This window comes from Manis javanica, chromosome 5, assembly GCF_040802235.1.
Source record: "Manis javanica isolate MJ-LG chromosome 5, MJ_LKY, whole genome shotgun sequence".
Classification (NCBI taxonomy): domain Eukaryota; kingdom Metazoa; phylum Chordata; class Mammalia; order Pholidota; family Manidae; genus Manis; species Manis javanica.
The window spans coordinates 170,206,547-170,233,209 of NC_133160.1; the positions used below are offsets into that span (position 1 = coordinate 170,206,547).

The window sequence follows — 26,663 nt, forward strand, 5'->3', positions numbered from 1 at the left end:
CTTTAGCTTTACCCTCCCGGGCGTGGGGCGCACTGAGGGTGGGCAGCTGAGGGGTAGGAGTCCAAGCCGGTAGGCCCGGGAGCAGGTCACCCCACAGCGACGGAGCTGGCATTCCACCCGAAGTCTGGGGGTCAGCGATGCCTGAGATGGCAGCGGGGGCGCATACCCTTCAGGAAGGGGTGGGGGTACCTGCCGGCGCCTGGAGTCAAGCAGGCCTTCGTAGGCAAGCTGCTGACAAAAGCTGAGGGGCAGATCAGGACGCGGCCAGTGGGCACTGCATGGGAATTTCGGCCACTTCGGCCCCTCCCTCTCTGCTTCGTCAGACCCCCGACGCTGCCTCAGGTCCGCACGTTCCATTAGGGTCCCGACGCCCAGCCCTGCCCCGAGGACCCCCCAACCCCTCTGGCCCGTCGGGGCGGCGCATGGGGGAGGGGCCTCCAGGACCCGTTCCCACCCGGCCCGGTCTGGCTAGCACGTCGCGGAGTGGGTCCGGACACCGCGAGCCTCCTGGCGGCCGCAGAGTGCACACCGAGCTCGCAGCCCTCGGGCAGGCCCCAAACCGGCCCCGCGCGCCCTTTAAGAACTTGTCGCGCCCTCTGCCTCCTTTCTTCCGCACTTCGCGCTGCCCCGCTCTGCTTTAGACGGGAGCGCTCCACTGCGTCAACGCGCAGGCCTCGGCCCCGCCCCCGTGCACACGCCTCCAGGGTCAAGTAGAACCACTGGCTACTGGGGTCGAAACACTTGACCGGACGTGGGTGGGGCATCTGCCGGAAGGGGCGTGTCTACGGTACGAGGCTCCGCGCGGCGCTACAGGTGCCATCGTCGTGTTGACCTTTGTCCCAGCGCCCACTGGACCATAGCGAGCCAATGACTGTGTAGATCTAGGGCACGTGACAGAGGCGGGCCCTCCACCAGAAGGGGCGAGGCGAGGCAAACGTCCTGATGGCTGTGTAGGTTCAGTGGTTGCTGCGCTACCGGGGTCGCGTGGAGCTCCGCCCGTGAGACTCGGGGCTGAGGCCGGATCGGGGGGCGGGTCGCTGGTCCTTCCCCGGGACGCCATTCCCTCCTCTTTCCTCAGGGCGTCCTTTCCTTCCTTGGAGGCCGCCGTCTCCCCTCCCGGCTCACCCCTGTGTCTGGCGGAGCCGTGGCGTCCGGGCTTAGGGATGCCGGCCAGGTCCGCCTAGAGGAGAGCCCGTGGGCAGCGGGGTGCTGGGGATGCTCAGAAGAACAGCTCCCGCCCGGCCGCCAACAAGTGTGCCTTGAGCTTGTGTCAGGACGTAAATGCGACTGTTGGGGAGCCCCGGCCCGGTCCCTCCCTCCACCAAATACAGGCGCCTCGTCTCAGGTCCTGCTGAGCGCCCCACTTGCCCGGCCTAACTGCTCCGGCCCCTGATCTCGGGCCCTCATCCGCGCTGCTCCGCGCACTGCTGTACCTTGGCTGGGCGGGCCTCTGCCTTCGGCTCCCCGGGCGTCCGCCCCATAACTTGTTAGAGAAATCCGAAACATCTCCGGTCTCTAGAGGCTGCCTTTTGGATTGAGAACGAATAGCTCTGGCAGTAGGAAAAGCCGCAGTCCCAAGTGGGAAAGCCGACTTCAGTGTAATAGATGGTAGCCTTCTTTCCCCTAATGCCCCGAGTGCTGCTGTCCGGCTCCTGTGATAGCAGAGCATTCCTCATCACTAGGGCGGCCTTGTGGGTCTTGCACAAAATACGACCTCCAGTCGTTAAATTTCAGCGTCTGGTCATCATCTCATGGAGTGGCCAAGGGCATGAAGACCCCAGCCTCCAGGCCCCTTGAATGCCCAGCATACAGTAGAGCTTGTAAACAGTTTCAATAAAACCAAGACGCATTTCTAGATATGGATAAAAAACTCTCAGAGTTGGTGGAAGAACTCACAACTTCGGGAGAACCCCAGCTGAATCCTGAGAAAATGAAAGAATTGAAGAAAATATGCAAGTATGTCTCAGGGCTCAGCATTTCACTGTGACTGGCCCGCAAGCCCAGGACCTGTGGGAGACGGGGGGGTGGGGGGTGGGGGGGGCTTCCACTGGGGTCTGGCTTTGCCTCACCTGCATGTATCTCAGCTGGCCCCTGCTTGTTCCCGTGGCCCCCTCTGCTGGGAACGACCACCAAGAGCATGCCCAGGACGCTCCTGGGGCCCTGCAGGGCCCAGCTCTGGCAGTTTGTCGTATTCTGGGGCAGTGGACCCAGGGTGGGGGGTTTGTAGGGGAGAACGCATTAGGATTAGCCAGGGACCTGGTCACGCAGTGTGTGGGTGTGTATGAATAGAGCATGTAATTTACATGTGTCCCTCTCCTGGAGAGCATGTGATTTACAGTTAGCTTGTCTTTACTGTTGGAATATGTAACTGGAGGAAGGTTAGGGGTCACAATGGTTGAGTCGCACCTTGGCAGGCACGACCTTTTTCCCACTGCTGGGATCTGCCAAGGGCCTCTCAGACACTGGGAATCAGGCTGGGGTTTACTGATGACCTTGTCCTGTATTTTCAAAACAGAACTTAAGTGCTTGTCTAAGTGATGAAGTACTTAACGTTTTAATAAAAAATTTCAGTTCAGGTCAGGCTTCAGAAAACTGCCAAACCAAAGTGGCTTGTTATCTGGAAGGGATGGCTGGGAAGAGGAGCAACAAGAGGAAGGCAGTTGTGCCAGCTCCCTCCTAGTGCAGCTCATGGAAGCGCCTGGACCTTTCCCGTGGCTGCCTGGAAGGGTGGTCTCCAGTGGGGCTGGGTCTCTGCTGGGTGAGTGCAGGGGTGGCAGACTGTCTCCGTGACTCTCTGGTGGGCCAGGTGGTGTAAAGTCTCTGCTGCAGCCACTCGGCTATGGACAGCAGCCACGGTTAGGTCCCACCCAGGCTTTACAGGCACTGATGCTCCGTCTCAGAATGTTCACATAATGTGAAGTGTCATCCCTTTGACTTGTTTAGGCATTTCAAAATGTAAAGACCATTGGCTTGTGGGCTATAGGGAAACAAGTGGGGCTGGATTTGGCCACTGGCAGTAGCTTCTCCACTGCTTCAAGTAGGGGAGGGCTGGGAGAGGCTGCCCTGCTTCTTGTGCGAGCTGTTGCCACACAGTGTTAGTCTGTCCCTCAGCGCCGAGCACACGGTAAGCCTGGATTGCACCCCAGGTCTTCTGAGGAGCAGCTGAGTCACACCTACCACCTGCTGATGGCGCAGCTGAGCCAGGAGCACGCCGAGATCCGCCTCTCTGCTTTCCAGGCTGTGGACGAGCTCTTCACCAGGTCTCACCAGTTTAGGATGCTGGTCATTTCCGACTTCCAGGAGTTCCTGGAGCTCACGCTGGGCACCAACCACGAGCAGCCTTTGCCACCCCCCAGGGAGGTGGCCCAGAGGCTGAGACAGGCTGCCACCCGGGCCATCCAGGGGTGGAACGAGAAGTACGGCTCAGCCTACAAGAAGCTTGCCTTGGGCTTCCACTTCCTGAGACACAGCAAGCAGGTGGGTGGCCTGGCTGTGCTGCTTGGTGGAGGCCTGCCTGGGTTGTGGGGGCCGAGTTGAGGGTGACCAGTGCAGGGGCAGGAGGAAGAGCATCAGCTTCCCGCACAGTGAAGGAGCTGAGTCCCTGCCCATTTCCAGCATAAGATGACAACAAGGGAAGTAAGATTCAGCTGCTCAAACGAGCCCACGATGGCTGGCATCCAGCTGCAGGAGGGCTGTAGGCTCTGGCTGGTGTGGGTGGGTGGAGCCACCAGCCTGGCTGCTGCCGCCTGCCCCACGCAGGCCCAGGCCTGCCCGGCTGAGCTCCTCGTGGCCTGTCCCTGTGTGGCCTGCAGGTGCTCCCCCGCTGCCCTGCTGATGTCTTGGGCACACCCAGGAGGTGTTCCCAGGCTCCTGGGTCTGACTAGAGCCCTCCCTCCTTGCAGCTGCTGCTTTTAGGAGGTACTGTGGCTGTGCTTTCTGGTCCCCATGCTTACTCATGACCTGAAGTGCCCCACCCCACTCCCTCAGCTCAGCTGCGGCCTCACCTTTGTCTCCGTTTCAGGTGGACTTCCAGGATGTAGATGCCAGGACCCCAGCAGAAAGGAGGCAGGCAGAGGAGAGGCACAGACGCTGGGACAGAGTCCACAGGGCACGGTCAGAGCAGGCCGCTAGGGAAATGGAGGGTAAGTCCTCCCGGGCACGGCCGGAGTGGCCACCAGGGAGGTGGAGGGTGAGGTCCTGGCTGGAGCTGCTGGCTACACCCTCCTATTGCTGGGCCTGCCCTCAGATTGCAGCCTCCCGTGCCCCTGTGGCCCTGCTCAGACTGACAACCCTGTGGGCCCAAGCTGGTCGTGGGGAAGGGCACTGGTGGTCATCTCCCGGCCCACTGGCTCTTGCCACCCGCTTCCAAACACCCCACTTACTTCTGGGCTCCTGGCCCTCCCTTGAGGGGCAGCCAGGGTGTAAGGAAGGTGGGAAGCAGGTTCCCTCTGAAGGCACCTCTGGGAAGCCCTGCCAGGAGTGAGGCCACCCAGCCACTGTGCCAAGGACGAGCATGCCCAGGTGGGCAGCAGCCCGACAGGGTGGAGGTGTGCCTATGCAGGACTGGGATGTGGTGTGTGTCCTGCTGGCTCTCAGATGCCTGCCCTCCTCCAGGGGTTGTGCTCCGGCATGTCCCATCTGGTATGCACAGCTGTGCTGCAAACTGTCCCAGCCCAAGTGCAGACCAAGATAGGACCAGGATATCCCTGGTGATGGCCTTGCAGATGAGTTGGGGACCAGTGTTCTTGCATAACCGCGAGGCCCCAGGGGCACTGCCTCTTAGGGAATGGGGAGCAGGCTTGGGTGTGTGGCCCACCACCGCCCAGGCCACCTGCTGGGACGTGGCCCTGCCTTTGCCTGTGGCCTGTGCTGGTGGGATGGGTGGTGCCGTTCTTATGTGACCCCAGGGAGGTGTGTTGGTCTTTGCAGGCATGTGTGAGGACATTCGAAGCTGCCTTATGGAGGTGGACAGCTGCTTCCAGCTGCTGGTGCCCTTTGACTTCAGCCCAAGCCTGGGGGCCGCCTTGCCCACCAAGGCCTCTGGAGCATCTGAGGAGGGCCCCTGTCGCCAGGCTGGTGCCCCCAGCTGCGGGGACGAGGAACAGCCTTGCTGCAGCAAGACCCTGCCAGCCTGTGCTCACCTAGGCACCGCCGGGGAGAAGCCACCCCCAGCTGCCCCTGGGCACCCCTCAGAGGATGAGGACGAGGACTGGGACAGTGACCAGGAAGGGTTTGTGCAGCACCATGGGCTGGGCTCCCACAAGTACTCACTGGAGGTGGTGCTCTCCCCAGGTGAGCAGCCTCCTGGTGCCCCCCCGCCCCTATGCCGTCAGGTTCGCCTTCATTTGTAGCACCCAGGCTGCCCCCGGTCCTTAGCCAGAGGCCATAGGAATGCTTCTAAGAGCTCAGCCTCCTGGGGGCTGCGAGCCAGGAGGCACCACGCAGGGTGAGGTCCTGGAGGTTCTTGGGTCCCTCAGCCCTGGGGCCCTCACTGTGAGGCTGGCGGCAGGGGCAGCTCCCAGTGTCTGGGAAGCCCCGGGGCCACGGGCCAAGTGGGTGGGTGGCTGCCAGGGGTCATGTGCCACCTGGTTTTACCTGGGAAGAAAAGGCAACTGAGAGTGGCTTCCTGCCGTGTTTGTAGTGACATAGGAGGCAACGCCGCTAGGCGAGAGAGCACAGAACCGTTTCACTCCACTTTGTCCGGCCCCTCTCCCCAGCTTCCCGAGGTGCCCTGCTCCCCCTGGGGGCTCTTTAGGTATGTTCACAGGGGGCCGGCAGCTGGGCTGTGTGGCTGCAGAAAGGCCTGGCCACCCCAGGCACATGGACCCCTGCCAGCCCCAAGACTTGGTCTGCTCTCGGGGACAGGGCCACGGGCAGCGAGGGGACCAGGGGCTGGGCATGGATGGGGCCTCCAGTGGGGATGTGGTGGGCGGGCTGTGGTCTGCTGGTGAGACACCGTGCAGCCCCGGAGGTCTTGGGAGGAGTGCTGAGTCAGGCCAGGCTCCAGTGGTCGCGCCCAAATCATGAAGCAGTGAATCTCAGGCATCCTGCCTCGGGTCCTGGGCAATGTGTGGCCAGGGCAGAGAGGGACAGAATCCCACTTGTGGTGCCAGGTGGCCTGCCCTAGGCCTGTGGGCGCCTCTGGCAACATGTGCACTCTGCCCCAGACGGCCTGAAGGTGCAGGAGGATGAGGACAACCGTGCGGTCATCCACTCAGTGCGTGACGGGCTCAAGCTGATCCAGAACAAGTTCCTGCCGGCTGTGCACTCCTGGGTCCAGGTGAGGCATCAGCCGGGTGAGTGGAGGGCAGCCCTGGCCAGGGCAGGCAGTGACGTGGCTCCTGTCTGCAGCTGTTCACCCGCGTAGGCAGCCACAGTGGGCACTTAGAGGCTGCTGTCCGCCTGAAGTCAGAACTGGAAGCCACCCTGAGGCGATCCAGGTTGCTTCACCTGGAACCCAAGGCTGTGTGCAGGAGGGAGGTGAGTACTGCTGGCAGGCTTGTGGGCGCGCCAGTCAGCGGCAGGGTGGGGTTCTCCCCTCTGAACAGGCAGGTGCCACTGGAGCTCAGGAACGTGCAGGTTCCTTCCTCCCTGGGAACTGACTCCTCAAAATGGCAACCCTGGACCCTTGAGCAAAGGCCACAGCCCAGGCCTCCCCACGGATGGAGGGCTGGGACAGGGTCCCCACGGGAGGGCGTGGCAAGTTGGAAGCCTCTCAGGCCCTGGGGCTTGGCACTGAGCGTCCTTGGCCCCACGGGCCGCTCACCACCCCATCGTAGCAGCCTTCCCTGGCTCCGCCTGGGCACCCCAGGGGCACCCTGTGAGCCCCGTGACGACCCTCCCGGCCTGCGGGCTGCATCGGTTACCTGCCGGTAGTGGAGGGCATGCGGTGCCAGGGCACCCCTGGAGCGGAGAGCCTCCACCTCCCTCCCTGCGGATTCCTGCAGGGGGATGGGCCTTGGCCGAGGACTGGGGCTCCCCTGTTGTCCTGAGCACATCCCTCCAAGAGCCCCCAGGTGGCCAAACTGGGTAAAGTGGGGACAGGTACCATCTTAGGGCTCTCAAGGTGGGCCAGCTGCTGGGCATGTGGCCTATTATAGGCACCTCATGGTTCAGGAGGGCGGAGCTGGCCCTGAGTGTTACCACCTGAGCAGGTGAGGGAGGCGCCCACCTCTGGACACCAGGCAGCCATGCAGGAACCCGGAGCCTCAGGGACAGAGGCATCCAGGCCCCTCCTGCAGCCCTGCAGCGGGACCTGGACTTAATGCCCAAAGGGGACTCAAGAGCTGGGTCCTCTGAAGGTGGCCTTGAAACACCAGCAGGGACGGGGCAGCCGTAGCTGGACCCAGCAAGCCAGCACCTCAAGGGTTCACTGGGCAGCCGGCATCCAGCACCTCTGTCTCATCACCAGACCCACCTCTCCCCGGACCCCAAACGCTGGCCGCTGCGTCAGAGCCCACTGACAGCCTCAGTGTGTGTTTGACCTGGAGGGACAGGAGGGCGGGGTTGGGCCCTGGAGGCGGTAGATTTGATCCTCGTGTTTCCAGAGGAAGCTCGGGGTCAGGGAAGTGAGTCTCCCTCCCAGGAAAATTTCAAGTTGGAAGCAGCCCAGACCCTGGGGCTTGGCCCAAGTGTCCTTGGCCCCACAGGCGGCTGGCCACCGCATTGCAAGGCCCGCTGCTGCAGTGTGGAAGGGGCCTGGGGGAAGTTGGGTGAGTTTCTAGGCTTTGCCAGTGCGCGGCCCCCCGGGGCCAGCAGAGGGCGGTGTTGCCTTTCCCGCAAAGCGGTGAGTCCCGCGGGGCGCACAGCGTGTGGCCTGCCCGGCTGCCTCTGGCTACCTGCTGGTGTAGCCGTGTTTGATGAGCGCTCGCCAGTTCCAGACACTGCTTCACTGGCGTGTGTGACTAAAGGAATAAGTTTTGTGAATTTGACCAGTATAGTCCCTTTCTGGTCCTGGGAGGGAGACAATTGCTCTGGTCAGCATGTGCCAGCACGTTAAGAGTTTATTCCTAAACCTCAGCACGCTTGGGGTTACGACATCAGAACAGAAGGCTGGGCCCTGACGACAGGGTCAGGGACCGGGTGAGGGTTGTGCTGTCCCTGTGTACCCCGTCATGGCACCCTGAGGACTGGCCCATTTGGCACGAAGGCCACCTCTCCATGGTGTGTCTGGAGGAGCTCGGGGGACATGCCCAGGCAGATCTGCGTCTTCCATGCAGCAGGCATCCTCAGGGCAGCTGGGGGGCCGAGACGGGCGGTGGGCAGCATGGCCTTGGCCTGCCAGGCCTGCAGTCAGCCTGCACAGCCCTTGGGTGCCAGCGCTACTGCTCCTCATGGCTCCGGGGCCTGAGGAGCCCAGCCCACCCTGCCGGATGTAAAGCGTGCGGGAGCCCCACCCAGGCCACGTGTCCGGGGCCCCGGGGGCGTGGGTGCAGAGTGCCTGCCTGCCAGAGGGGAGAAGGGTGACGGTGGGGAGGAGGCGGCGGCGGTCTGCGGAGCTGCGCTGGCTGTCAGTCGCCCGGCCGCTCCCGCGGCCTGGGGTAGCAGGCGGCGGCGCTCCTGGGAGACACGCTCCGCTGGCGCGGCTGCAGATGAAGCGATTGGGCCGCGCTGCGGCACCCAGGCGCGCGCTTCCCAGAATAGCCGCCGCCTATCTGCTCATCTGCTCGCTCGGGCAGGGCCGGCGCTGCGGCGGTGTGATTGGAAATTACCAGCGAGCTGCCCTCTGCTCATTTTCAGACAAAACGGACAGGTTGAAATCATTAGCCTCGGCGGTTCCGGGCGGCGGGCCCGGCGCCGACTCAGCGCGGCAGCTGAGCAGGACACGGGGTGGAAGCCTCAGGGCGCCGCCTGGGGCTGCGGGGAGAGTGCTGGAGGTTGGGCTGGGGCTCCTCTCCCGCCTGGCGCTGCCTAGATTTCTACGTGTTTTCCTTTGGAGGTAGTTGTTTTGTCTTAAAAAATATCTAAGCCAGTTTGTGTTCAAGGGTTTGTTTTGTACGGTGTCCCTTCTCAGCTGTTTGCAAGGAGGCTGGGTATAAATCTCAGGTGCGGAGATGGAGTATCGCTGGGTAGACTTAGTCTCCAGCCTGGCTGTTACAGAAGAGGTGTGGTAATCCACAGCTGCTTCATTCGTTAAACTGATAAAAATCCTTCAGAACTTTTAAACTGCTTGCCGTTTAATTATTTAGCCAAGATCATCGATTATTTGTATTGCATAACTAACAAGATATTAACTTGCCAGCAACCAGAAAGTCAGAAAAAGGAGCTTCAATACTCCATCTGCTTAAACCATCAGTGATATGGCTTTTGAAGTTACTGGGTTATATTTTCAAATGGCTGAGTCGCCCACGTGGATGTTCTGGTTCTCACCAGTCACCCTTCCCACTGCTGCCACGTGTCCCTAAGAGCAGACACGTCCTCACTCGTTCCGAAAGCAGGTCTCAGTCCGCCTGATGGAGGTTTCCTCTGTTGACCGCCTGCTGCCTTCTGGTTCAGCCTTCCCGCCAGACAGGTCTTGGAATCTGGAAAGCACCTGCCACCTTAGGGGCCATGTGGGCAGCCCCCCCAGCAGGGGAACAGGCCTCATATTGGGCACATTTTTTGTGTGCTGTGGCCTTTACTGGTTTCCTGTAGGTGAGGACAGGTGGGAACCAGGATGAAGTGTGGCTGTGCCAGGTAGCCCTGGGAACTAAATCAGCCCAGCATAGGGGCCTTGCTGCTATGCAACTCCATCACGCCGAAGGCCGAGCACTGCCTTGGTGCTGGGAGTCCTGCTGCTCAGGACCGCCCTCGGCCATCCAGCCCAACCCCGGCGTCTCCATGCCACACATCACACACCTTCTCAGAGGCTCTGCTCTTTGCTGAACATGTCCGTGTACTGTCCCTTTAATTCCCTATGAGCTGAGCTGTCACTTCCCCTTTCACAGGTGAGGAGATGTCTGGGGCTCCCTGCTGGGGCTACTGGTGGCCTCCAGGAGGGGTCACACTGAGGGGGAGTTAGTCACCAGCCCGCTCCAGGCTCTGGGTCGGAGGCCTGAGAGACGGAACTGGAGCCAGTGGCCTGAGCCTCAGGAGTATGTGCCCTCTGGGATGGAGGTTGGCCTGGGGGCAGATAGTCTAGGCCAGCCCACCACCCCCTTGCCCACCTACATGGCTGCCCCTGCAGCCTGTACCCAGACAGGTCTTGCCTGACCCAGTGGAAACTCCAGTTTGGCCTGTGGGAAAGAGAGGGCTGTCCATCTGGGCCGCATGCAGACTCGGCTTCCCAGCCCACGTCACTGTAGCTGCCATCCCATCTGGGGCTGGTGGCTGTCCCCTGCCCAGACCGAGCAGGGCTTTTGGCTCCAGCCTTGCCTGGAAATGGGCCTCTGGCTGACTGGGCCCTCTGCATGCCCAGCAGGCAGAATCAGGTGAGAAGGGGTGGGAGGCAGGGTTTTAGAACATTGGGGTCATTCTCAGTCTCGTGTAAGAGGCAAACACATGCCCTGGGCTGCCTGCCCGGCAGGCTCTCCCAGCAGGGGTGTTGCCCAGGGGCCCTGTGCCCGTGCTTGCTGGGTGAGCCCCGCGCCCTCCTCTGCCCTCTGAAGGTGGGTCCCAGCAGCTGGAGAGACACATGAGATATTGGCCTGGGTGGGCAATTTGCACGGCCTTCCAGGGAGGGCATTAGCATATAAATAGCAGCTGCACACTGGCCATCACAGCTGAGCACGTTTAATTTTTAGTTTATAAGATAGAATGGGGTTTTAAACGCACAGCCATCAGCCGCTGGAAGACAAATGCAGTTTGGAGTCCCCTTGTCTGACGAGGCCTTACATCATTTTTTTTTTAAAAAAAAGGAAACAGACACACATAAAACTGAATAAAAGTGATTTCTTGGGTGAAAAGTAATTGAGATTGCGCACCAAGTTAATTAGATGGTACAGAATTTATTTAATGGCCCCGGCAGTGTCTCGGGCACACGCTTGCCGGCAGACCTGCTCCTGGCGCCAGTGCCCTTCCTGCTCCTCAAATAATTAGCAGCCCCACCGCCCAACTTCTGTAAGCTGATTGCGTTGTATATTTCAGCCGTTTTATTGCTTGTTTAATTATGATCATGGAGGCTCATTTTTCTAAATCCTTTTAACTGTGGGTGAGAATCAATTTGTGTAAAACCAATGCAAGGCCCGAGGCCCTCCACTGAGTCTCCCGGCAGGACAGGTGGCCTCGAGGCCAGAGGGTCCACCCACCCCTGGCTGGAGCACAGAAGCCGCGGATTGGGCCTGGCCAACTGCCTGGCAGCCTGGGCCCCAGAATGCTCTCCTGGGAGGGGTGGCAGGGCGGGGCCGCGTGACCCCAGAAGGCAGGGGCAGCTGGGTCTGGCTGAGTGTGTTTTGTTCTGTGCTTCATCTGAGTTGGGAAACTTGGCCCTGCAAACTGCTCTTGAGAAGTTTACAAGTCTGACCCCGTTTTGAAAGCCGATGCCTCCTTAGAGCCTGCTCTCCTCCCCGTGCCCTTGCAGTGTCCATCACCACTGCTCTGCCCCAGCACCTTGGTTTCTGACTCAGTCTGTGACCTTTGACTGAGATGGGGTGGCTACCACCACAGCTAGAACCAAAGGACTGCCCCCTGGAGCGGAGGCAGATGCTCCTGGGGCCTCAAGTCTGACCGAACTGCTTCCCTGAGGTCTTAGAGAGGCCTGGCTGGTGGTAGGGCTTTCCTCCTACGAACAGCGCTTGCTGTGACCCCCGAGCAGGCCACACCGTGCTGGCAGCTCTCTCCGCGTTGCCTGGAGTCTGACGTCCGCAGCTCGCTCTGTGCTCCAGGCTCTCAACCACATTTACCTCGTGGGAACTAGAACTAGAAAATGGAAGCTTTTGAGCTGGAATTTATCACTAGTTTGAAGCCTCTGGGTCCAGCTGCCATAGTTTGAGTGGGTCACCCCAGTCCCTCGAGTTTAAGACCCCAGTGGGAGGCGGATGGCTGTGGCGGCTCCCGCAGGAGAGCCCGGCCCTGTCTGCCACAAGGTCTGCCTCGAGGACCTGGCCGCAGGGAGCTCAGGGAGGGGGCCCACACGGGCCGGACGGGGCCCCCGTGCTCACACAGGGCATGTCCTCCTGGAGTGCGTGTGGCCTGGCTCAGCCTTATCTGCTAATTTGGAACAAAGAGGAGAGAGACTGGGGCTCTGAATGTAGTCACGGAACAAGCCATTTTATTTGGGGAGGAAAAAAGTATAATTCCTAATAGTTGGGCAGCTAAATATTTTTTAGGAATTGAAAATTTAATAAAAGTCTGGTGAAATTCAAGGGTATGAGCAATAAGCATAATATTTTATGAATATGACCCCATATTTAAAATCCAGCATTATATGTTATGCATTGTAGCACCCAGTCCACATCTACCTTTTAGAAAATTAAAACACATAAATTCTGTTTAGTGTTTGATACGCGGCACTAGCCGGGAGCTGGAACGCCCTAAAACCTTGGGCTGCTTTCCACCTTTCATAAATTCCTGGGTAGATTCTATACAAAAATAATTTTCAGGTCCGTGGCTCATTGTTATTCAAACGTGATTGATCGTCGTCATTTGCTCAGCTCGGGAGTTAAGTGCCCCTGTCATTTCCAAAGAGTATAATTGGGACGTTTCACAGGTCAGTGGTGGAGACAGGCTTCCCTTTTGATCAGTGTTAGACTGATAACAAAAATTACAGTTTCCAGTGATTAATGTGCCCGTGCTTCCCAGATACACAGCCATGGGCTGTGCCTAAACAAAGTGTATTTGCATCTGACCATGCCTCTCCAGGCAGCTGGCACCGCAGAGGGCTCCCCGGGTCCGCAGGTATGGCCAGGTGTGGGTGCTGATGCCCCAGCTCCACAGGACAGGCAGCTGAGGGGGTGCAGTGGGTGCCAGTGCCTTAGCTGGCTGTCCCGTGGCGATCGCGCCTCTCTCCCACCTGCCCAGGCGTGTGCTGCGCGCCTTGTAGGTGCTGCCTTGAAGCTGGCTGTGTGCTGTTTGCCTCCCAGAGCTTGAAAGGGCCCCACTGGCTGCTTCGTGTGACAAGGGTGTTCTGGGTATTCCCGTCAGCAGCCCTTCCTGGGGGCGGGTGGCTCCTGGCCTGAGGGCTGGAGGCCAGAAACTGTGCACTGGCCCTGAGTACTCAGCAGGGGATCTCTAGGAGCCCTCCTGCCGTGACTCGCAGGAAGGACAGGTTCTCGTGGGGTTGCTCCCCCATGTCCTGTCCTGGGGGCCACTGGGACTATGGGGTGAGGGGAAGGGGAAGGGGCACTGAGCCTGCCCTGGAGGGGGGTGTCTGCAGTAGGGCTGGCTGTGGGCACCTGGTCCCCACAGTGCGTGGACGCGTGCAGGGCCGTCACCCACTCGGTGGGGTACCTCCGCCCCTGCTCTGGCCTGACATGGGTCTCTGCCCGGGGCACCTTCTGCTCCCACCAAGCCACATGCTGCCCAGGGAGGGGATGGGGCAGAGGACCCGGGTCTTCTGGAAAGGGAGGAGAGCCCTGTCCAGTCTCCAAGTCCTTGGGTGGAAGGGGACGTGTGGCCCCAGCTTTGCTGGGGCTCTGGGCTCTCTCAGGCACAGCACGGGTGACCCTGTCACACTGATGAGCCGGTGAAGGTGGCTGCGTCCAAAGGAAACTTCCTGAAGTCCCTTCAGCAAGCCATTCCCAAGGACAGAATATTCCAGGAGTGGGGTGAGGCCCAGCCAGGTGATGCTCAGCCCCAGCCTGGGGAAAGGGCACTACAGGGCAGGGAGGCCCGGGCCCCTGCTGCTGTCTCCATGTGTGGCCTTGGGGTGTTTCCACAGGCAGCAGCCCCAGGGGACGGGGACGAGGATGAGGATGATGAGGACTTTGTGGAGGTCCCGGAGAAGGAGGGGTACGAGGCCAGCGTCCCTGACCACCTGCAGCCTGAATACGGTGAGTGGTGCTGGGGTGGGGACAGCCCTCTCAGGATGCTGACCTCAGATGGGGTCTGAGCCCACCAAGCAAGGGAGCTGGCCATGGTGGGTGCCCACCAGTCCACACCATGTGTCCTGAGGTTCTCTATGGCCCTGCTGGCTGACACTGTGGAGCCGCTTCCTTGAAAACTGCATCGTTCTCCTTTATTGCTCTGGGCCCTCTCTGGCCTGGGCACCTCCCAGAGACTACCCTGCGGTAGGTGCCTGCTGTCGCCCTGCTGGGCTGGCTCCTCCACCGGCTCCTGTGGGCGCAGCCAGGCCGTCCCACATCAGGGCCACAAGGGCCCTTGATGGACACATGGGCCTGCACCTACCTCCCTGCCCCCTGCTTCCGGGCCCCACCATGGCGGGATGTGGTCTTAGGAGAGAGTACAGGGGTGCTCGGGACCCCCGCAGGGCAAGGAGCAAGTGCAGGGGTGGCTCCTGCTCCCAGAGGAGAGGCTGATGGCCTGCGGTTGGACCCCACGGTGGCAGCTGCTGCTGGGAGTGAATCATCTTAGGAAGCTGCCGCCTTTCGGTGGGTGTAGGCAGCTTCCCGCTCCCCAGGTGCCATTCTCTAGGGGTGTCACAGGTAAGGCAGTGTCCTTCTTGCCATTCATGGAGCCACAGACTCAGCATCTGGCTCGGGACTCGGGTTGACTGTGGCACAGGGCCGGGGAAGGGCTGACCCATGTGCAGCTGGGCTCTCCTGCCTGCAGTTGTCTCCTCTTCCAAAGCGGCACCTGCACCCTAGGGCTGCGGCCTTCCAAGAGGAAGGTGGGAGGACCCAAGTTAGGGCTGCCCATGACCCACTCCAGCCACGCCCTGGCATCTCCTCACGTGCAGAGGAAGTGAAGAAAGACAAGACCCGAGGCCTTTGTGGCAAAACAGATGAGTCCGTTTGAATCGGTGTCCATAAGATGAAATGTCAGTTTGTTAGAGGAGCTTAGATGACCAGACAGCTTGTGCCAGTGTGACACCAGGCTCGGGACTCCGTGTGTGGTCCTGTCTGCTCTGGAGCCTGCCCTCTGCTCAGCAGAGGCCCAGACCTCAGACCTGCATGCCACCCCTCCTCCTCCACCTCTGGGCTGGGGGCTGAGCAGAGGCCAGGCTTGCAGCCGCAAGCCCAGCACCCTTGATGAGTTGCCTCATGGCATTTCAGAAAAGCTCATCCACTTTGAGGGCATTGAGTCCTTTCAGCAGAAGCAGTGAGGTTCCCTGCGGCCTGTGATCAGCGGCTGATAACACTGACGCCAGCCACTGGCCGTGGAGTGCCATCTGTACCGCCTCCACTTCACTGCCTGGGAAGTGGGCCCAGACATGGAAGGGTTGGCCAGACACCAGCAGGGATGGTGGAGCTCTGCACTCCCCAGCCAGGGTGAAAAGCTGCTTGCTCTGTGGCCTCCCTCAAATCTGAACGACTGGTCCTGCCACAGCAGCACCCCAAAAAGGGGCTGAAGCAGAAAGGCCGTTTGGCCCTGCTGTTTTTGGGACCCTGGTGTGGACACAGCCTCTGGGAGGGCAGGTGGGTGGTCACCCCAGTTGGTAGTGGCCAAGTACGCCTCTAGGTGTTGCCAGCTGGCCATTGGTCTTCCCAGCCAAGGCTCCAGGCTGGACAGAGCAAGATAAGCTGCCTCCGACCCCTCCGCATGTCCTGATCCAGAAAAGCCTGCCAGCCCAATAAAGCAGCTGCCGCCCCTTCCCCCCACCCCCCTGGGCGCTGGGGTGTCTGTTCCACAGTGGCAGGGCACCAGCATGGCCCGCCATGCTCCTGTGGCCCTTGACTCTCATCTGTACCTCGGTCCCCGTGGCCTGCACCTGACCATCCACTTTTGAGGCTGTGAGCCAGCAGGGCCTGTGTGCCCAGGGCCCACAGTGACACCTGGCCGTGGAGGGTGCCCAGGGAGGTAGGCAGAGACCCTGTTGATTTTGCAGCCACTGATTCACCCCTCTCTGGAAGGCACGTGGCATTCTATGTTGAACTTAGAAGGTAAAGAGGCTGACATGGCCCTGGGCCGGGTGCTGTTTTCATGTGGTATGAATGGACCCTAGTCCACAGGTGAGCTGTGGGGACCCTGGGCAGCAAAGGACCAGGTGCCCCAGGGCTACTTCAGCCACCTGCCCACCTGGCTGAGGGCCGCAGGGTCCCAGAGCAGCCAGCGTGACGGCAGGACTGGGCTCCAGGCTGGGGGTCCCATTCCAGCGTCGGAGCCCACCCCAGACACCCGAACCCCCAGCGGCCTCCCCACGGCCAGATTATGGGGTCCAGGCCTCACCCCAGGTCACGCTGGGAGGTTGCCAGGAGGTTGCACTCACAGCCTGGGGCACGCTGGGTGGGCCGGCCTTGGCACTAGTTTGCATTCAGGCCTTGTTTATACAATTAGAGACGGTGAGTCTGCAGTAGATTCGTGAGTCTGCAGTAGATTCGGCCGCAGTGAGCAGCCCTCTCCCCTCAGTCCTTCCTCTGAAGATCACCGAGGGGCTTTTATCTTCCCCTTAGTCCTGCCGTTTCTGTCAGGACACAATCTCGCTCTCAAATTTACATTTTAATTACAAGGCCGGCTGAACTAGGTGAAATCAATGTGCGGCTCACAGTGGCTCCGCCGCAGCCGCGCCTCCCCGCTTCCTGCCATTGATCTGTCCCTCCCCACCAGGCTGCTGTAGTGCTTCAGGCAAATAGGTGCCACTTGGTCAATTTGAACAAAAAAGGGGATTTGGACACTTTGTGATTCTTTCTGAAAGCATGCGTGGGAGTGAATTTGAGTCTGGTCCCATCGCGCCGGTGGCCCGCCGATGGGTGGTGCAGCTGGCGAGGCAGTTTGACCAGGGCATGTGGCCTCTTTTCAGCTTTTCCGTCATTGTTCTCTGAAGGCCTGCGCGCTGGGGCCTGAGGAATGCCGTCAGCTTCTCGGATTTTACTTGGAAAATATGTCAGCAGATTGATTTTCTAGAACAGTGTGAAAATGGTGGTGTTTTTAGTGCCCTGAGTATTTACTCTGCTTTAACATGCTTACCCATCTTTTTAATGGTTTAAAACAACAAATCAATGAAAGATATATTTCATTCTTGTAACTCTTAGAATTCTCATATTGATCTTCTGGCTGTGATTGTATCCACCCGAATGGTCGCCACTGGCCAGTCCCGACTCACCTGTGCTGGGTGTTTGTGGCAGCCATGGCAGCTAGTGAAGACGCGCTGCCAACCCCGAGTGGGACACTTGGAAGTCTCTGTGGCTGGACCCAGGACGTCGCACTGATAACAGAGCCAGGTCAGGGTCTCTGGCCCAGAGCACGTGATGCTTCAGGGTGGGCCATCGTGTCCTCCACACACAGGAACCATTAGCTGGAGAAGCAGGGGAGCAGCATGCGGGCTAGAAGGGCATCGCAAGCAGGTATGGGCCAAGGATTTCTGTGAAGAGACAAGAGAAATCATTTTTGGTCGTAGCACTGTCTCCACAGATAGCACATGGGCCCCGGGTGTGGCCATGTGCCAGGAAAGCTGAGAAGCAGGTGGAGGGCCAGAGTTGGCTGCAAGAGTCTGCTGTGCCCACAGAGCAGTGGGATGGGCGTGGCCGTCACCGGAGGCTCAGGCCGAGCCCCTGCAGAGAGCCAAGGGCCCAAGTCAGAGTCGACCCCTTCCCCAGGAGCTGGCTCTCCTCAGTGGCCCGGCGCCTGCAGCACCCTGTGAGCAGGGCCTGGCATGGGTCAGCCATCCTCTGCCCTTCACCCCCAGCCACCCCTTCTCTGGGAAGACCCGGCTCGTGCAAGTGACCAGGAGGCTCTGGGTGCGAGTGCACTGAGCCTGCTGTCATTTCCCTTCTGGGTCTCGTGAAATCACGTGTTCATGAGTCTGTGCCAGCACATGGGTGGACAGGGTAAGTGCCCAGTGACATAACACACACAGTGGGCCTGTGTGTGCTCAGAGGACTATGTCTGGTGGGTCTGCATGTGCTCAGAGGATGACACGCACAGTGGGTCTGCATGTGCTCAGAGGACTGCACAGTGCGTCTACATGCTCAGTAACATGATACATGCAGTGGATCTGTGTGTGCTCGGAGGATGACGTGCAGTGGATCTGCTTGTGGTGGGTGGGTCTGTGTCTCAGTGACATGACACGCACAATGGGTAAGCATGTGCTCAGTAACAATACATGCAGTGGGTCTGCATGTGCTCGGAGGATGATGTGCAGTGGGTCTGCTTGTGGTGGGTGGGTCTGCGTGCTCAGTGACATGACACATGCAGTGGGTCTGCGTGTGCTCAGAGGAAGACACACAGTGGGGTTGCGTGTCTGTAGCTGGCTCTGACCCATGCACTTGGCTGTCATGCATCCCCCTGTGTGTCTGGAAGCTACTGCACCTCCACTTACGTTATGACCTTGTTGTGCTATTATTGCTGGGGTGTTTTTTTTTCTTTTGACCACCTGTTATTTGCTTGATTAGCTTTTCATCTCCTGGTTTTAAAAATAACCTGCCTAATAAAGTAATGGTGTTTATTTTCTGACACCTGTTTTAGAGTCCCTTGGGCACTTGCTGTTCACTGTTCTCCTGTCGTCAGAGTGTGGGTCCCACATGATGTGACAGGCGGGTGTCCCATCTGTGCCCACTCCCAGCACACTGAGTCATCCAGGTGCAGCCAGGCTGTGGTTCCAGTGGGCACTCGGCGCAGGGGTGGGGCGAGCCACGCAGCGTGACAGCAGGTTACTCATGGCCTGTGCGGTACCTCGCTCTGCCCTCCTGGCCTCAGAGTCCTTATGATGGGTTGATTACTTGCTCTGAGAGTATTTTAAAAATGGATCTCCTTGGGTGTATGGTAAAGAGTCTTGCATACAGTGGCCACCCTTTGCCCACACACTGGAATGGGTTTACTAGGAATCAATTGTGAGTTTGAACCATGTTCCTTGAACGTCTGAAAACGGCCTTCCAGGCCCTCACATCCTGGCCAGGAGCGCACACTCCTGCCCCAGACTCCCGTTGCTGTTAAAAACACTGATGTGGACAGGATGCTCATGTCTTTGGAGATATTAGCTTTTTCTCTTTGGCAAGTTTCCATATATTTTTCTTCAGTTTTAATGTCCTTAAATGTCCTAGAAGCATGGCTGCTATGTCCGTTCTTCCTAACATCAGCAAGCCCAGGTGGTCTTTCTCACACTCCAGGAGAGCGGGGCCATTTCAGCTGTATCCTCCACTCAGATCATCTTTCCCCTCCTGGGATCTAGTACCGTGGGCACCAGTGCTGAGCTGTGGAAGCTCCCCACCCGCTGCTCGCCTGCAGCAGCCCTGCCCACAGAAGGTCTCTTCGCTCTTTTCCTTCCCCGTGCTCTGCCCTGTTCTGGTGCGCACCCTCAGTGCCTGGGGAGCGTTCAGTGCCCACCAGGCCTTCCCCCCCGCTCGCTTCCTCCCTCCTCAGCAGCAGGCACACAGACCCCGGCTCTGTGCCCCGTGCACATCCCCTCAGGCATGAGCCACTCGGGCCATGCCCTTGGCTCCCACAGCAGGGCTGGCGCAGGAGACCATGCCCTCGGTGGAGTGTGTCGGGTGTCCTGTTCCACAGCCTACCCACTCGCCCTGGACTTGGCCTGGGACAGTAGCTGGGCTGGGCTGCTGACGGGCCCCCAGGAGTCAGAGGGGCCCCAACAGTGTTGGGGAACCTGTCCTTGCCCTGCCCTGGAGACCTAGGGATGGTTGCTGCCTGCAGAGGTCACTGGCTTTGTGGCCTCATCTCTAGTTGTCTCTTGAGAAGTTGGTGAGATGACAGCATTGTGGCCTCATGTGTGACAGCACGGTGGCAGGGCTGGCGCTCCATGGAACATAGCCATCAGAGGGCTCAGTGTGCTGATGCACGTGGGCCGTGGTCACCACGGGGTGGGAGCACAGTGCCCTGAGAGGTCTGCGCCGGTCGTGGGGGCCGTGGCTAGGAGCAGACACATGTCTGTTCCAGGGCTGGAGAAGGACCAGGCTCACCAGAGCTCGCAGGCCAGGAAGAGGATGAAGGATGAGGAGGCGGCATGCGACCCTACATCTGTGGCTGCTCAGCTGTGTCGGCTCCAAGGCCGCCTGCCCCTGCCCTTGGCCCCCAGCCCCAGGTGATTTCTGGATGCCCTGCCTCTCTACCCAGAGCACCAGCCTGTTTCCTCGACTGCCCAAGCCACTGTGGCCCCTGGGAGGCAGCCCTGGGTGTGTGCCCCTGGTTGGGTGGGCACCTGCCAACATGGGTGCCTGGCCCTGGGCCGTGGGGGTCCTCAGGGCACTAGTGTGACAGCCAGGGCAGAGGAGGGGCTTACGGCTTGGGCTGGAGGGGCAGACATCAGGGCACCCGGCTTGGGCTGGAGGGGCAGACATCAGGGCACCCCCAGCCCAGGGTGAGCGTCTCAGATCCAAGTCCAGCTCCTGGGATAGGGCCAGGCCTGGGCTTCTCACAGGGCCCTGGTCTGTGGGGAGAGGGAGCAGCAGGCGGCTGGCTGGCTCCAAACTTGCATGGCCAGTGTCCTCTCTTCTGTGGCCTCTCCAGCGCAGCCCTGGGACCTGAGGAGGCCGGGAAGCTGGCCACAGAGCGGGCCCGGGCGCCCATTGTGCCCTTCGGGGTGGACCTGTGCTATTGGGGCCAGGAGCAGTCGGCTGCTGGGAAGATCCTCAAGTGAGTGTGCACGTCTGTGGGTCCTTGGCTGCCCACCCTGCTCCCGACCTGTGCCCAGTGGGGGTGCTTGCTCCCCTGTCCAGCCAGTGAGCACACATAGCTGGGCACCTGGCCCAGCTCTGTCGTGCATCCCTCTGGAGCCAACGGTCAGGGACGCACTCGTCAAGCCCACCACAGCATGTGGGCTCCAACAGGCGCAAGTGTGCAGCAGCCATGGCACCGTGCCCAGCAGGCCCCTGGACTTTCCCTGGCCCCTTGTCATGCCTTGGGGTGACATCCCAGAACTTGCTCTCAGACAGCTGGCACTGTACAGCGTGAGGGGTCTGCCACCAGGCTGAGAGTGCCTCCCGACCCCCACACTTTCTCAGTGTCCCTCCACCCCACCCTCAAGAGCACCCCAGTCCTGTGACCAGTGGCCTCTGGGGCTCTGCAGGCCATATACAGAGCTGCCCCTCAATGCATTGGCCTCCACTTTCTCTGGAGCTGCAGATGCAAGGCATGCAGTACATCCACTCGCCCATGGGAGGCCAGCCCTGTGTGTCCTGCCAGGCCTGGGGCCTCTCTGGCAGGCTTCTCCCATTTGCCTGGTGACTTGTAACGAGCAGGTGGGGGGCCTATGCCAGGAGCACCCTCCTCGGGCTGCCCAGCCGACCTACTGCTGACTGTTGTGGCCTCTCTGCAGCAGCTCTGAGCTGGTTCCCTTTGCAGATCTGACTCCGAGCACCGCTTCTGGAAGCCCAGTGAGGTGGACACTGAAGTGGACAATGCCGAAGTCTCAGAGCTGCTCCGGAGCCGCCGTATCACCTTTGCAGGGGAGTTTGAGCCCGTGAAACACCACTGCCGTGCCCCGAGGCCTGACGGCCGACTCTGCACACGTCAGGACCGGCTGAAGGTGCAGTGGCCACCTGGGCTAGGGCAGGGTGGGCAGGGGGGCACTGGGCTCTGCCTGTGGTGCATGGACCCTCCCTGGAAGGGTACGTGGCTGCAGGAATCACTGAGCTGTGAACTGTGCCTGAGACTCTTGTCCAGCCGGGCATCTGCTGTGTGCAGGGCACGTGGGCATGCTCCACAGCCCACACATCCTGAGCCTGCTCCTCTGGGTGTGGCGTCCCCAGAGTCCTCCTGTGCCCCAGGAGGGGTGGCACACAGGTCCCTCTTGTGCGGTGTGTGACCCGGGACGGTGTGGGCTGGCCCTCCCTGAGAGCGATGGGGGGGATGGTGCGGGCAGCCCCTCCGACCTCAGAACCGCATGGTCCTTTGGCACAGTGCCCGTTCCATGGGAAGATCATCCCAAGAGATGACACGGGGCAGCCCCTCCATCCTGAGGACAGGGCCCCAGAGCAGAGGCAAGAGCTTCAGGGGCAGCCCGTGCGCCCAGGTAGGTCTGGGGGTTGCATGTGTGAGTTGGATGGGTTGTGTGTGTGCTGCGTATATGTGGCCTGGGTACATGTGTGTTGTGCACATGCGTCTAGGCAGAGGGCACACAATCCCAAGTAGGTCCTGCTGAGCCTCTGGGCCCCGCCCCCGGGAAGGGGTCTCCACAGGCCCTGCTGGTCCTCGGGGTGTTTTCCGGCTGACAAGCTGGTTCAGGCGGATGGCATGAGGGTCCTTCTCAGGACAGTGAGGAGCTTGTCTATCCCGTACAAGCATCAGTACTATGTTCTGGTCACATGCAACGTGATGGCCACTGGGCCTCAGAGGGCCCTGAACAGCAGGGCCGCATGACACACCCAGTGGACACCACTGACTGGGCCGCATGTGGCACATGTGGGTGAGGGCGCACCAAGGCAGCCCTGAGCTATCTTAGTGCCTCTGGTTTGTCAAACCTGGGCCAGGGTCTAGAGGGCCGGCTGCCTCAGGCTCCCTGTCTGCTGAGAGAGCTGTGCTTGCAGGCCCCATGTTGCACCAGCGGTAGGTGGGGGCCGGCTCTGTGTGCACAGGAGGGTCCCCAGCCCAGCTGTATTCATTGTTAGTGGGCTTTTAACCTTTGTCACAGGAGACAAATATTAGATTCCAGGCTGACCCCTAGGGCGGTACCTGGAGCCTGGCCAGCAGCAGGGAGCCCGTGACCTGCTAATCCGCGGGACCGGGCCTTGCCTGTGAGCTCAGGCTCTGGAGCAAATGAAGTGCCTGTTTTTTGTGTCAGGCCTGAAGTGTCTGGTCCCCCAGCCCGCGGTGACTTGTTAACAACAGGTACGGGCTGCGGCCGGCCGGCGCTGGCCACTGAGATGTGAAATGGCATCTCCACTAACTACGTATTGATCCCCGCCTCCCTCACACACGGGCAATTTTCTTTTCCTGGGCGCTAACCTCGGTGACAATGCGTGCGGAGCTCCAGGGCCCGTCAGTGTGCAGGAAGGCCTTGCGCCCCGGCATCTATTGATTTTCTTCAAAGGCTTTTAAATTGCCCCTTCATTTTACCGAGATGCTCGTTCCATCTCTACCGGGTGCCGGCGCTTTTCCGTTGTGTTTAAACAATTGCTCCATTCACTGGGTCCCTAAACTGTGACGCCTTCTTATTACTGGGAGATAAACTGTTTAGACAGTTTTCCTTAATCTTGGATTAATCGTTCCTGTTCTGAATTGTGCAGCCCTGTATTCCTTCACTTCAAAAACCAGCCTGGGGAGGCTTCACCATCAGTCTGTCTGAGGCGCACGGCCTCTCCCCTCACTGGACGTGCCCTGCTCACAGCCCAGCCCTGACCCCCAGCCCCTGGAGTCCTGTTTGCATGTGGGGTGCTCGGCAGCCTCCTGTAAGCGAGGATCGGTGCCTGCAGGTCTGGGCGCATGGGGGGTGCTGTGCCTTCCTGCAGGGGCCAGGCTGGACTGACTAGGTGTCTACAGCTCCTACACAGCCTCCTGGGCAAACCAGCCCCTGGAGTTAGAAGCAGAGCCAGAGTCTGCCAGGGCAGGGCTGGGGCCGGACTTGAAGCCCTAGCCTCTGACCCCAATGGCTGTGCCCCTGGGCCAGGACCGTGAATGCTTGTCAGTCCCGGTGCATGGGCAGCTGACCTGGCCATGGTGCCCTGGGGCTGGCAAGGTCAGGCTCTGTGGGGCTGGGCGACGCTTATCTCCCCTGAGCACAGCTTCCTGCCGAGAGGGCCGGCCTCCAACAGGAAAAGCAGAGTTGTCAGGTGGCCTGGCACCCTAATCGCCAAGGCCTATGGCCGGGTCACCTTCGGCCCAATAAAAAGGAAGGTCCACCCTGCTCTGGCCCCTTGATTAAGGCTGTCCCTGCTGCACAGCCCACCTGCCAACAGACAGTTATGGTGGCCATGATTGAGGGCCTTTGGGAATTCCAGGCAGGAAGCAGCCTGTGGGTGGCACTGTCCCTGGCCAACAGCCTCAACTGCCTTCCTGCTTTGAGGGGTCCATGGATGCTGTCCTCTGGGTCGATGGATGCTGCGCCAGCTCCTCCCTGGTCTGAGGGCTGCAGGGCAGTGGGGAGCAGCTCTGTCCTCAGCCCAGCCCCTCGGGGTGGCCAGCGGCTTCCCCCGCTTCCTGTCTCCAGCTGGCAGTGGGTGAGCTGAGCTGGCCCCCAAATCAGGGAGGGGGCAGGGCTCAGGCCAGAGGCGCTCTGCTAGGTGCCAGGTGTTTTATCTCAGGATCTGCTTGCAGATTGGCAGGACCCTGAGTTCATGAGAGACGTGGAGGCGGCCACAGGGCTGGATCTGGGCTCAGCCGGGCACCACAGGGGCAGCAAGGGCAGGAAGAGGAGGCCCCCCGGACTCACCGACCTGAAGCAGCAGGCGAACACCGCCCGCGCCCGCATTGCGAAAAAAGTCTTTGCTAAGTGAGAGACCCTTGCCAAGCCTCTGGATCTGGGGTGCCACGGGAGAGCCAGCTGAGCTCCAAGGGGGTGGGCCGTGGGGTGCAGATTCTTACTGTCCGCCTGTCGTGTGCATCGGCGTCCAGAGGAGGGTTGGTTTCCCGTGGGTCAGGCCTGGCGGCCGATCTCCGGGCAGAGCTCCCACGTCACACCTTGCTTTGCTTTCCCACAGGGCAGCCGTGCGGAGGGTGGCCGCAGCCATGAAGCAGATGGACCAGAAGAAGCATGAGAAGTTTGCGAACCAGTTCAACTATGCACTGCAGTAGAGGCCAGCCCGGGCCTGGTGTCAGCCCCTCCCTGTGTGCTAGGATGGGAGTGGCGACCAGTCCCCTGGTGTTGTGTGTGTATCTAATAAAAATGTCCCCAGAGGCATGAACTCTCCTGTGCTGTGTGAGCCACTGCCCTCTGGGTTACAAGTCTGGCCTGCCTGAGAGTGTGGGAGTGAACTCGGCAGCCATGTCCCCAGTGGGGCATCTTGCAAGCCCATGCATTTGTGGTGTGGTTCAGAGTTGGTGAACTATATACACAATTCAACGTTCAGAACCTGCGGGGCTCCTACCCCTATTTCCCTGTCTTCTCCCCAGGGAACTGGGGGAGACCACTCAGAGGAACTCTAGGAAAACCCACACTTTTGTGTAAGTACCGTCTTTAACACAAACACAGCAGGAAGCGACCCATTCTGACTGATGCTCGGTCTCACCTGTATTCCCACCAAACGTCTCGCTGGGCGTCTTGGTGATGCTTCTGTGTCAGAATGCAGAGAACTACCTCACTTTGTCTTTTAAAAAAACTTTGTTGAGCTATAACTCATATGCCATAACGTTTACCTGTTGACGCAATACAGTTCTGTGGCATTAAGTATGTTCCTGCCAGCAGTGTAAGGATGCTCAGTGTCTTCCCATTCTTGTCAATGTTTGTTATTGTCTTTTTTAGGTTTTAGCCATTCTAATGGGTGCAAAGTGGTCCTCATTGTGGTATGATTTGCATTTTTCTAATGATTAAGGATATTAAGCATCTTTTCATGTACTTATTGGTAATTTGTTTATATTTTCTTAGAGAAATATCTTTGCAGATCCTTTGCCCATTTCCAATTGGATTGCTTGTTTTGATTTGTGAAAGTTCTTTATATATTCTGGGTACTGGGCCCATACTTGATTACAATATTTTCTCCCATTCTGTCTTTTCGCTTTCTTGATAATGTCCTTTGAAGCACACAAGTTAATTTTGATGCTGTCCAGTAGACCTATTTTTTATTCTCTCACTTGCTTTTGGTGTCATAGCTAAGTGACCGCTGCCTAATCCAGGGTCATGAATGTACACTCCTCTGTTTTCTTCTAAGAGTTTAGTAGTTTTAGCTCTTAAACTTAGGTCTTTAATCCATTTTGAGTTGACTTTTGTATATAGTGTGAGGTAGGGATCCAACGTCATTCTTTCATGTGTGGTTGCCCAGGTGTCTCAACACCATTTGTTAAAAAGATCATTCTTTCCCCCCATTGAATTATCTTGGAAACGTCATTGATCATCAACTGACCATAAATTTATGAGTTTATTTATGGATTCTCTGTTCTGTTCCATTGACTATATATCCTTATGCCAGTGCTACAGTGATTTGATTATGTACCTTTGTGCCAAGTATTGAAATCTGAAAATGAGTCTTTCAACTGTTCTTTTTCAAGATTGTTTTGGCTTTTCTGGGCCCCTTGCATTTCCAAATGAATTTTAGAATCAGCTCATCAGTTTCTACAAAAAAAGGCAGCTGAGATTTTGATAGGAATTGCTGACTTTAGAGGATCACTTTGGAAAATATCTTAATATTAAATTTTCTGATTCATGAATGTGGAATATCTTTCTATTTATCTGGATCTTCTTTATTTTAACAGTGTTTTGGAGTTTTCAGTGTTTCAAGTTTTATGCTTATTTTGTTAAAGTTATTCCTAAGTATATTATTATTTTTGATGTTATTGTAATGGTAATTGTTCTTTGAATTTCCCTTTTGGATTGTTCACTGCTAATTTATAGAAATACAACTGATTTTTGTGATTGGATTTGTACCCTGAAACCTTTCTGAACTTATTTATTCCAATAATTGTGTATGTGTGTGTGTGATTCTAAGATCCCTTAGAACTTTTTATACACACAATCATATTTGCAAACAAATGTTTTATTTCTTCTTCTAATTTGGATGCCTTTTATTTCCTCTTCTTGCCTAATTGCACTGGCTAGAACCCCTGGTACAATGTTGAATGTCGGTGACAAGAGCAGACATCCTCACCGT

General features: G+C 58.7%; 1 protein-coding gene across 4 annotated transcripts; it reads left to right on the forward strand.

Annotated features, from left to right (window-relative positions):
- The first annotated feature begins 807 nt into the window (after window positions 1-807).
- Window positions 808-24,769, forward strand: UVSSA (UV stimulated scaffold protein A). 4 transcript variants are annotated; one of them, XM_017644441.3, is made up of 14 exons: window positions 808-950; window positions 1,079-1,956; window positions 3,147-3,477; window positions 4,022-4,142; window positions 4,930-5,292; window positions 6,168-6,280; window positions 6,352-6,480; window positions 13,796-13,907; window positions 19,864-20,008; window positions 20,434-20,559; window positions 21,268-21,451; window positions 21,826-21,937; window positions 24,178-24,352; window positions 24,561-24,769. In XM_017644441.3, exons 2-14 carry the CDS (start codon window positions 1,859-1,861, stop codon window positions 24,652-24,654), a joined length of 2,103 nt encoding a protein of 700 aa, XP_017499930.3. In that variant the 5' UTR covers window positions 808-950; window positions 1,079-1,858; the 3' UTR covers window positions 24,655-24,769. The 4 variants fall into 4 exon arrangements, 3 of the variants coding, with proteins under 3 accessions (XP_017499930.3, XP_073094030.1, XP_036847643.2); XM_073237929.1 differs by having other exon boundaries at window positions 831-950; window positions 1,735-1,956; XM_036991748.2 differs by having other exon boundaries at window positions 890-998.
- Window positions 24,770-26,663: the final 1,894 nt, after the last annotated feature.

Bases quoted from the DNA above. Each gene is read 5' to 3' on its own strand.
- UVSSA (XM_017644441.3), top strand. From the start codon at position 1,859: ATGGATAAAAAACTCTCAGAGTTGGTGGAAGAACTCACAACTTCGGGA. The intron at 1,957-3,146 runs GTATGTCTCAGG...ATTGCACCCCAG, and splicing joins GAATTGAAGAAAATATGCAA to GTCTTCTGAGGAGCAGCTGA. The intron at 20,009-20,433 runs GTGATTTCTGGA...TGGCCTCTCCAG, and splicing joins CCCTTGGCCCCCAGCCCCAG to CGCAGCCCTGGGACCTGAGG.